Source organism: Typopeltis vanoorti, chromosome 3 (assembly GCF_054136105.1).
Source record: "Typopeltis vanoorti isolate ZY-2024b chromosome 3, IOZ_Tvanoo_1.0, whole genome shotgun sequence".
Classification (NCBI taxonomy): Eukaryota; Metazoa; Arthropoda; class Arachnida; order Uropygi; family Thelyphonidae; genus Typopeltis; species Typopeltis vanoorti.
In genome coordinates this window covers 164124901-164136891 of record NC_143551.1, presented here as the reverse complement: position 1 = coordinate 164136891, position 11991 = coordinate 164124901, and the positions used below count along the sequence as shown (strand labels likewise).

General features: G+C 33.5%; 1 protein-coding gene across 1 annotated transcript in view; it reads right to left on the bottom strand.

Moving 5' to 3' along the window:
* Nucleotides 1-10009: 10009 nt before the first annotated feature.
* fbp (fructose-1,6-bisphosphatase) overlaps nucleotides 10010-11991 on the bottom strand; it is a 116889-nt gene continuing 114907 nt past the window's right edge. Inside the window, exon 6 of the mRNA XM_090416178.1 lies at nucleotides 10010-11656. Coding sequence (XP_090272304.1) covers nucleotides 11471-11656 — 186 coding nt within the window. The 3' untranslated portion in view covers nucleotides 10010-11470. The remainder of the gene's footprint in view (nucleotides 11657-11991) is intronic.

The following is an 11991-nucleotide window of genomic DNA, read 5'->3' as shown; positions in this document are numbered from 1 at the left end:
CAAATAAATCAGTGTGTGTTGTGCAGAATGAATGATGTAGGGTTTGTAGGCCTATGGAATGAATTTGACAGACAGAAGAACTTATGCAATGCTGATGAACTGTAGTTGAATGGATTCAGAAAGATTAAATTGCTTTTATGTGATTGTGAAGACCATAATTAGGTTAGCTTTCAGGAGAGAGAGCTCAAGAAAAAACATACAAACAGTTAGGTGCCAGTGAATGTGTGTGTTGGCATCCATGACATGAATGCGAGAATAGCCAAAAATAAATCTAATTTCTCAAGCAACAATCAAATATTATTATTATGTAACACCTCCAAGGAGTCCAAAGACTTATCGAGGGAGGGCACCTACTCTAAAACTGTCTCCACCAACTGCAACGAACTACAACTACCATCATCTACACCAACACCATCTACTGCCCATCATCATCATCACCACTGGTATTTTCACAGACAATCACACCATGCCCATGGCAGGATTTGAACCTGCAGCCTTTTGGCAGGAGATTGGATAAGCTGACCACTCAGCCAACTAGGCTGGCAAATATAAAGAATATATATTTATATTTGCCAATATGAGATGCAAAGGTGATTAAGTACATAAGGGGAGGTACAGCTTATATATACTAATTCTAGAAGTATCAGGAATAAGGCAGAGAAGTTTTTGGAATTTGTTGGTGCAACCTCGCAAAGAATCATAGGTGGAACTTGGCCAAAAACAATGTAGTTACAGGGATGGAATGGGAAAGAGTTTAGTTTTTCAGAGAGGGACAATAGCAGATGAATTGCAGACAAAAAGAGCAGGAGACAGGCATGCAAAGGATACTCATTTGAGGCAATCTTGTTTGAAACTGACAAAATATACTGTTGGTTACTGCTAGAGACCAGCCAGTGCCAGAGATGTGAAAGATATGCATCAGTAAATTAGTAGTACAGTTGTGTGCATCAAGTAATCATTAAGGGGAGACTTCAATTACTGAGATTGTAATGAGGAATGATCATAGAAGGGAATTTTATATAATGTAGTTACATAGGATCAGAAGATCTGTCCATGCCAAGGTCATCTTGTTTCTAGTTGTAGAGTGATCGCTCTGTCTCGACTTCACAAGTTGCAAAACATGCGGAATTATTATTCAAGAAGGAATATGCACTGCTTGTAAAGAAGTAAACGGACATTATAGTGTGAAGAACAAACTGCCGTGGCACCCACCTTGATAAGAAGTAGGACTTCTTTTTGATGTGATGACTACAGAAATCCTATGGGCATACTTTCCCCAAGGGTATGATGGCATTCAATGGGAGTCTTGGACCATTCTTCCTGTGTGCATATGAGTTGCTGGACTTACTTCATCTCACAGATGTTCAATAGGATTGAGATCAGGACTCTGTGAAGTCGTCAATTGTGGTGACAATCGCATCCACAAACCATGCAGTTACAGCAACAGCAGCAGCCTTATGACAAGGTGTGTTGTCTTGCTGAAAGAGGAAGTGGTCAGTTCTGTAGAGACGCCAGAAAGTAGAAAGCATTTCATTGTCCAGAATGTTGATACCTCTCGGAGTTCAATGTTCGTGACACCATAAATATTTTCACATAGTGTTAACGCAGTTAAAAAAAAATCGTTCACTAAAAAATAAAATTTTCAAAAAAATCTCAAAAATACAATAAATAAATAATTGAAATATATCCTCAAAATTCAATAAAGCTAAATGTAAAAAAAAAAAAAAAAAATCCATATGGACTTTAACATCAACAATGTACACTTTCACTTACAAACATCTAAACATGATGGTCACTATAATAAATTTAGTTTAATCCTTTATCCAAGTGTCAGTAAACAAAGTTTGCACCTGAAAGTATCTTCAGGACTGAGGTAAGGTGGTACAATACCAGGGCACTCCTTGCAAAGGTGGAGCAAGCTACCAACACTCCTATCTCAGTATCTCCCATAATGCAAAACACATCTCCTTGCGGATATGTCTAATGTTAGGTTAGACATATCCGCAAGGAGATGTGTTTTGCATTATGGGAGATACTGAGATAGGAGTGTTGGTAGCTTGCTCCACCTTTGCAAGGAGTGCCCTAGTGTTGTACCACCTTACCCCAGTCCTGAAGATACTTTCAGGAGCAAACTTTGTTTGCTCACACTTGGATAAAGGATTAAACTAAATTTATTATATACTCTATATACTCTAACCAAGTGAAAAATAAACTTTCAACATGATGGTCACTGGCCACTCACCTGTCACTCTACAACTCACCTAAACTTTCTGCAGTACATCATGCCTTCTGTAAGGGTGGAACATGCAATTTCGTCAGGTAGGATATTCCATGCTAGTGGTTATCACGTAGAATCTCCTTTACATGATCTTCCTTGGTTCAAATTATCCTTGCCTCATTTTGTTGCCTTTATCCTCTCTTAATTCTGATGATTATAGACAGTCTTTGATTATCAAATTTGATCACACACAGTCTAATCACCTCAACAAGGAGATCTTCCTTGGAGATTTAAGCATCCACAATTCCAACTGGCACCTCTTCTACAACTTCGTGCACCAAGCCAGAAGGGAAGCTGAATTGTTTGCTGTCAGTAATAAATTATTTACAGTAATAAATAAACAAATTATTATCAGAAATCCAGATAATCCTCATCATTCTCTTAACTCCTGGACCTTTTCTCAACTAGTTTTCCTCTTGGCAACATTGATCATAACTGTGTTCACATTTCCTTTCCTACATATCATCCTTCTCCCAGTATATTTCTGCCCTTATAATCCAATTGCACCTGGGATGGAATTACCTTTCAGGATTTCTATCACTCTTTTCCATAATCGACTTTTGTAATTCAAAAACCTGTTCTATTTAATAAATTATTCTTAATGCAATGACTATCTTTATTCTCTTTCCAGTCAAAATCCTGACCTTAATGCAAGGCTTGGTTTTCCAATAAAAATATGAACCAATCCTTGCTAAAAATACTACAACCCACAGAAAAAATGAAGTTTAAAGGCTTAAGCTTGCCTCCTCCTGCTCAAATGCCTGTCTAGCAGTTTTGCCCCTTACCAGGACTACTGGTCAAAAATTCCATCTTACTATGTTTCTACCTCTTTTTCTTGACAGAACATTGGCAAGACCTCCTGACATCAGTTTTCATCTCTAACTCTTGTTTAGATGACCAGAGTAAGGCAAATTATTAAAATTTCTCATACAAACCATCAGTATCTCCTCTGATCTTTTGTCAGGACATCAAAAGGGTACTTTGATATTAATAACGCCTATAGATTAGATTATATCCTTTCAGCTGTATAACTAACCCATCCTATATCACATTTACCAGCTATCCTACTCAACTAACATCTATCTTACAGCATGGAGTTATTCCAGCCTTTTCTTTTAAAAAAAAAAATGTCCCAATGCCCTCCCCACAATGTTTGCAAGTGTGATCAAAAACATTTAACATCCAGCTTCTTCACTACCTAGAATGGGTTAATTAGTGATCATCAATTGATTCCAGTATCCTTGTTCTACAGCAGATCTCTTCACCTTTGGATACTGTACTGTAAATAAACACAGGCCATGGAAAGATTTGGAGAATTCCATATGGTCACGTAGTTCAGTTTGGCATCACTTCCTTATTTCCAAGCTGACATATATCCTGGTCTCCCTCCTACATTTTGTTTTGGCTGAATTCCCAGCTTTTGTAGGCATTCATTGCATCATGAGAGATGGTTCTTCTGTCTTCTATATATCAATACATCTCTGACTAATGTCTGATCCTATTTATAGCTTGTTGACCATACAGTACTCAGATGACTCCAACATCAAGTTCCTCTATGGCTAATGCCTTAAACACTGATGTAGCCATTCTTAAGATGAATGAAGGTAATTTATTAAATTTTAATGCTACTAAAATATGATCTTGCCTTATTTCCTCATGGAAAAAAGAGATCATGCCTTTCTTCCCCTCCTTTTGGACAACGCTGCTCGCCAGCCACGATCAGCTTTCTCTACTTCATCTGAATTTCAAACATAACTTACCCTGGCATAAAAATATTACTTTGCACTAAAAATTACACACTGAAATTAATTTATGTGTGCATCCTGTGAATGAAACTTACAGAATAACCTTTGAAAACATGTTCATGTACTAATGCTTATGTGTACTGTAAACAATCATATAATGGAGTGTGATTAACAGGTGAGAGGGTTAAATCTGATGCATAAAATTCAAGTTATGCAAAGTCTTCAGACAGTAACTCTTGCATAAATCAGGGGAGTGTCTGTACATTGATACAGCTGTTCCAATATCACAAAACATAAGGATCTTAATTATAGATTAGATCTATTAATTAAGATCCTTATCAACATAAGGATCTTAATTACTTTCTTTTGATCAAAGGTGAAGCTGCAATGTGCTATTTCAATTTAATGTCAGACCTGTACCTTATAATGAAGAGTTGCCAACAGCATTAATTCTAGATGAAGATCAGTAATGCAGTAAACCATCTCTACCAATATTTGGTGGAGATAGTTTATTATCTCTACCAAGAGATAGTGAACATTATATATCATTCTTTTATTACATCTTAATGTTGTTAATGAGTTAATATGGCTAAAATGTAAGATGAATAATAACCAATACCTAATCCTGCAGTTACATTTATATATTTCAACTGCAGCATGTCATTAAAGAATTAACTGTGAATACTTACATCATCCACATGACACCAGCTATGGAATGACTCAGTGGTAAACAGAAAAGGTATTCTGTTTGCTTTAAAAATGCATTATGAAAATCTGTATATCTTTACTAGTTAAAATTAATTTATTCACATTCTTTGGCATTTCAAAATCTCCCATGCCAAGCACCCACATAAAAATTAAACTAGTGTATATTATCACTTGATGCCAAGTGACAGCAAGATAATTTTTAGCAAGTAGGCTTGCCTAAAAACTTGTTATTTGCATAGATGAACACAAAGTAGATTTAGTATTATTATTAAACAGGCATCTCCTTTGAGTCAGAAGATTCATTGTAGGAAACCCAAACTATTCACACAATATTTATCATACCTCATCTTGAACTTGTTGACAGACTAAGCACTCACAAATGACTCAGACAACACATTCTATTCATTCACCACTCTACAAGCAAAAAAATCTAGTCTTGCAACCTTTTAAACACTTTTACTTAAATTCCAGGGATGACCTTTTGTTCTTCCACCACTAGCTAACTGCTAAAAGTTTTCCCTTGCATCAATCCTATAAAGTCCTTTTAGTAACTTAAAAATTTTTCTATCATATCCTTCTTCTCTGCCTTTCAATCTACTTCTGCAACCCACAAACTCTCAATCTATCAATGTAAGGAGCATTCCTTACACCATTCACCAACTTAGTCACTTGCCTTAATCTTTTCTACCACTTCTTCTTCTCCAAGGAATCCAGGCGACCAGACCTGAGCACAGTAATCCAGATGTGGATGTATCAATGCCTTATAAAGAGGAATAACTTCATCTCTGCATGTTAGTGTGTTCTTCAATAACCAAGTAATCCTATGAAATATCTTGGACACCTTAGCAATATGTCCTCTGAACTTCAACTCTCTATCCACCGACACTCCCACCAAGTCCCTAGCCTTATCAATCTCCTGGAGTACAATTCCATCAATGTGGTACACAGCTTGTAACGTTTTAATCCCAAAATGCATAACTTCACAATTTTCCACATTGAACTGACATCCATTATTTTTTTGCCCATACTGCTAGCTTATTTAAATCATCCTATAAGCTCTCTACAATCAGCTTGATTAATTATTACATGACCCAACTTTGCATGAATAGCATAGCTGTTTTTTTGATTACTTTACCAAAAGTAGTACAAGAAGTATTATTTATTACCCAACAAGTATCAAAATAAATTTAACTAAATACTTGGGTGAAGATTAGTGAAGTCCAATCATTTGGTATAAATGAACAGTAAGATTTTTACTGTATATTATAAACCACTAATGTATCACATCTTGGAAATTGACATTATGTGTAGATGTAGCACATTTTTTTTTATATTTCACATAATTTAGTACATGCAATTGCCAAATATACCTGAAGGCAAGTCTAAATATAATTTACTGAATGAAACATTGACTACAGACAGAAAGTCATGAAGTAATGTTATTGCTTTCTGGAAATAAGTGAAGTGTTGTTTTTGGTGGGCATCATTACCTAACTTCTACTCTTATTTTATCAGTAAATAATAATATTTAAAAAAGTACTGCAGGAAGTAAATAGCATTTAATTACTGCTTCCTTTATAAGTTCAATAAAAGAAATAACTTTAGATAGTACATTTTAAAAGTAAAATTTTACTACTGGAGTACTCTTGCCATGGCTCTGTTTACAAAATGAAATGAACAAATGAATTGCTCTCTCTTTCTGTGTGTATGAATAAGAATAAAAAAACTCATGAATGTAATTTCATGCTTATAAGGTTCTGTCCTAGACCTACTACCTGTTGAACAATTCTAATAGAAAACAAAGCATGACATTTGTAATAATGCATAATGTTATCTACAGTACTGAAGTCTTCTCCATTTCCAAGATTTGTGAATTAGAAATTGAAACAAACAACTACGAAACAAATTATATATAGCCAAGCTCTCTACATAACACATGTGACTAAAGCAATAGCAATTATTAATGTCATTCTTAAAACTGTTCTATGTTCAGGTGGGAAAAATAAGCAAAATAATCCCATGCACTTCTTTTTTTTTAAAAAAAAGAATACTGTAAATAACATTTGGTTCTAACACGATAACCCAATGAAAAAGAAAATATTATACATTTTTCTTATCATTAAATATTTTCTTGCAGTACAAAGAAGAAAACCAAAAATGTGTAAGCACATGCTCCCCCCCCCCCCAAATGATTTAGGTTTTCAATTGTCTTATGGTTTTTTCCAAGATAATCAATCATATGAGATAATAAATGTTCAATAATAAAACTGAAACTGTGATTATTATAAATGAAGAAATTATTCTCACATGAACACTATATTATCAGTCTGCAAAAGAAATATCAGTATTTCTGTTTAAGATGGCTGCTAAACATTCATATGGATGAAAATGAAATAAGACATTGCTGATGTATATTGCATTATTGCGTGGGGCTCATCAGTGTGACTTCTGAGGAAGTTGGTCCCCCCCCCCCCCCCAATAGTAGTGAGAGTAATTTAAGCTTTCATCCTTTTCCTTGAATAGAGAGGTTTATTATCTAGTATTTCTAAGACAGCTTATTTCATAAATGGCAACTAGCAGCAGTAGTAGTAGTAGTAGTAGTAATATTTAGGGCTTTTTTGAATCAATCTGTATAGGATATGTTTCATATAGTGGTTAGGTCCTATCCTAATTTTATGCTAATGTGTAGACCTACACTTTTTACTATGTAGGCATTCGGAACTGAAATCCTACAGCATAGGTTGGTTACTCCTTATTCCTGGAAGTATCCTATGACTATCGCCTGTGTGTTCACAGGGTTTGCCTGCTTGCAGGATGAAAAACCCCAGATAAACTGGGGGGGACCCTGCTGCCCAAGACCAGCTAACTTGGCTATGGCTGAGAAAGATCCTTGAGCTCCTCACATCATTGACAGGATTTGAACCTGGGACACTCCTTCCCCAAGCATATGGTTGTGAAGCGCATAGCCACTAGGCTAACCATGCGGACAGTGGTTAGGTACTGGATATTATTTGAATGAGCATCCTACAAACTCATCTGCTGCAATGAAAGTGACTGAATTTCTACTGAAATATTATTGGGTATGATATTTTTGATATTAAAAAGTTTCACAATTGGAAAGTGAGTAATGCAATTTAACATCATTTGTTGATTGTAAAAACAGAAAAATTCATTTCTAAAACTGAAGCATGATGATCCATATAATGGTATTTTTTGGGAAAGAAAAAAAAGTTCATAGAGTCCAACTTAATCTACCATTCCCTGAGCAACATTTTTTTTTTTTTTTAACTAATAGTTTCATGCTTCTAATTTGCTATTTATGTGATTTCTTCAAGTTATGTTAATCGCTATTTATTTATTTATATATGTTTGGGATAAATTAGTTATGAAAAGCTGTGTATTAAAATATCATTAATTTTGTGAATTTAATTCCTTTAATATAATGTTAGAAACTGTAATATGTAATTTTGATATATCCAGACGATTCTTTGATTCTTTGTGGTATCACTTGATTGGTTGCTATGAAAAATTATGTTATTTTTAGTTAGCGTGTGTTTACTCTATACTATGCACAAAGTGAAGTTGATGTGAGCTAAACCGGTGAGAACCAGTTTTTGGCGGGAAAAAGGAAGGAGTAGATACGAAACGTAAGTAAAAACAGAATTGAGTAGGAGAATATAGAGAACAGTAGCTAGAGACTGGAGGGGAATTTTGACATGCCGAAAACGGTATTTAAAGGACCGGGAATCGCTTGGTATTTTAACTTACCTTTTTCTGAGTTGGAATTTTTACCAAAACTTCCCAATGCCTAGCAGTGAAATAGGTTAATATGTATGAAAAAACGAAGAAATAAGTAGATAACTTAAACCAAGTGCATAAAGATTATATTCTCCCGAGTCTATATATCAGTCATGGAAATGGAAGATTCTTTTAAGTTTGTGTTACTACATGGTAAAAGTCAGCAAGGACTTAAAAATTGTTGTTTGATCTACTTATGCTGTGTTGAAATTATATTCTGGTAAGATTATCTTTACTATACTTAGCGAGAAGTAACGAAAATTAATTCCGCCGAAAGTAAATCGTTCCTAGTTGCAGTATTTAGCGAGTCGAGATTTAATATGTGATGTGCTAAGACTTTTCCCTCTTCAAATGATAAATGCTATGTTATTGAATTAAGTGTTCATTAACTGAATGAGAATACTGTGAAGCCTATTTGTTGTGATATAGGAATCTCAAACATACATGAACTAAAATTGATTAACTGAGCCTAGAGAATTACGAATTGAACGTCTGAATGTTCATGAGTTGCATTCTTCTGAATATCTTGAACTGATTTGATATTTAAAATTGTTCTGAAATGTAACCTTAATCAGAGTAGACTTGTGATATAAGCTCTTTGTAATAAGAAGGATAATATCTGTATAATATAATCTTTAATTATAAAGTTTAAGCTCAGCTGAGTAGTATACCAGTGACTTAATGAGCGCTCTATATTCGTTCAATCATAATGTCCCTGTTGGAATATTGTGTTATGATGTAATTTATGTGTCACTGCATTAAATAATTTTGTTTGAATCGAATCTTGAATTTGCCTGATTTTTTCATTGCACCGCTCATTAAAATAATTCAAATCTCAGCGGGAACCCTATATAATGAAAATATGAACCTCGGCCTAAATTCAGCTTTATAATAACCTGATACAGTTGAAGGTTGATTTATCTAAGTTGCTTTTGCAGTTTCTGAATATGGAGTGGTGCAGTATAATATAAATATTCTTCACATTCGATTGATATATCAGCCCTCAACAAACTGAATTTATGACAAGAGATAATAATAAGAAGATAAAACGTAATTGAGCAGAGTTACGATCCAACAACTAAAATGAAGAAAAACATCTTGTTCCATTGCACTGATTTGAAAAATAGAAGGTGGCATATTTACCATTACTAAATAAATTCATTACTAAGGCTAATAGATTATTTTATAAGGGATTAATGGCAGAGGGGGGGGGTAATTACATGACAAAAGGCAGATAGCCACTCGTGTTTTGGTCCTTGAAAAATCCTAAGTTGGTTTGTGTATGTCATTCACTTTGGCCAGTAAGGAGGTTGATTAATTAATAGTTTGTTATAGTGGGTATCTTATGGTGTTTGAAATAGTGAGAGTGAACTGTACAAATATATATGATCTTCTCAGATATATTTACAACATAACAGCAGCAGTCATGAACTGAGTCTTGTAATTACATGATCTTAAATAATAATAATAAAAACACCAGTTTCTATAATTTCATTTTTAATTATTAGTACCTTCTTAATATTTTGATGAAATGCTAATTTAAAGGAGCAACTATCTTGAGAAGTCTCCTTTCCAGTAAAGAGAATATGAGGTAGTTTTAGAAAGTTCCTGGAATCATTTTATTTAATAAAAGTAAAAACAATCATTAAAATACAAACATTAAAAATACTTTATTCCAAACTTAAGTACTCTTCTCTCATTTTTTCATTAATTGGATGTATAAAAAATATATAAAAATTTTTAAATCTGATATGCCAAATTACTAATTAAGAACTAAGTACATATATTACAAGGTACAGTAATGCCCAAGCTTTCAGAATTAATGTATGCTTGGTTTGTAGTTTTAAGCTGTATAAGTTTTTCTTAACATGATTATTTCTGAACTGTTCTGCATAAAAACTTTTATGCAGAACAGTTCAAAATTTAAACATGAAAATGCAGTATTTGCATTTTCATGTTTAAATGTAGAAACAAATGTTTAAATGTCTCTGTGAAGATCATGACAACAAATTTATTAAACACACTAAGTATATATACATGTTTTGTGAATTATGATATAATAGTGTCAGTTATTCAATGCTTGCACATACCATATATATTGTTTCATTCCTCTAGGTGGCAGTGGTACAATGGAATGGAAAAACACCTGTGTCAACAGATAAAAAGAAGTAGCTTTTGTGTAATTCTAAAAGAGTGCTACTTAAAAGCAACTGTTTCTGAAGTATAATTTGCTTTAAAGTTGAAAATGCTATTTTTTTTTTTTTTTTTTTTTTTTATGGAAATGAGGAGAATTCACATTATATGACTGCTTTCAGTTATTTATATATAGCAAAGTTCTTATAGTCATACCCAACAACGTACAGTGCATTAAAGATACTTGCAAACAATCTCAAAATCCCACTCTAGAGACCAAACATGGAACTTTTTTAAACCACTTCAAATAATAGAAGGAAAGATCTCACACTAGATGACAACAACAAATCAATTACCCTTAAAGACATTTCAAAAACATTTATGCCACAGTGGTATTTGCATTCACAGTAAGTCAAGTATGGGAGTGAGTAATAAACTCATTTTTCTGGAGATTTAAAAAAAAATGGGGGGAGAACATCTTTCTCTATTCTGATGCTATGATTGTTTTATGATTGATGTTCTCTCAAATGTGTATAAGTGCAATACTGACAGAGTTGAGCATGGCAATAAGAACTTCATGTTTCACAGTTACTAATCTGCTACTATTAAAGTACAGGTATAAGAAGAACTTTCTTTTTTGTGAACTGACTTCAATAAACAAATCTTGTTACTGCAACTAATGTTTAGTTTCAGTAACAAGATTTAGTTTACAGTCACTTCTTTCTGTATAAAATAAGACGAGATTAATTATATTATTTATCTCTCATCTTATTATGAGAAATATATGTAAAGAAGCTTCTCAACTTTTCTACATATATTTCTGATATAAATCAACGATCTCTTTGACATCTTCTGTTGAACCCAAAAGGATAGGAGCTCTTTCATGAATATCTTCTGGCTGTATTTCAAGGATGGGAACTTTTCCAGTGGTTGCAGTACCTCCAGCTTTTTCAATTATGTAAGCCATGGGATTACATTCATAGAGTAAACGTAGCTGAAATAATATACAGATTATTAATAAAACACTGAAATTCATACGGCAAGGTAAACGAAATAATACATACAAGGGCTATATGAAAAGTAGCATCATACTATTAAAACTTTGTATATATACAAAGTTTTAATGGTACGATGCTACTATATATGTTAAACTTTTTTGATATTTACCTAAAAATTTTAACCAGGAGTTTTACTTTTTTTTATTTTAATGCTGCAAAATAGTAAATAAATGATAAGGAAATGGGTAACATTAGTAATGATGTAGTCAGCAATTAATATTTGCTGAAAAATTGTTTAACAACAACCGTTATCCTAAACAACACCATGACA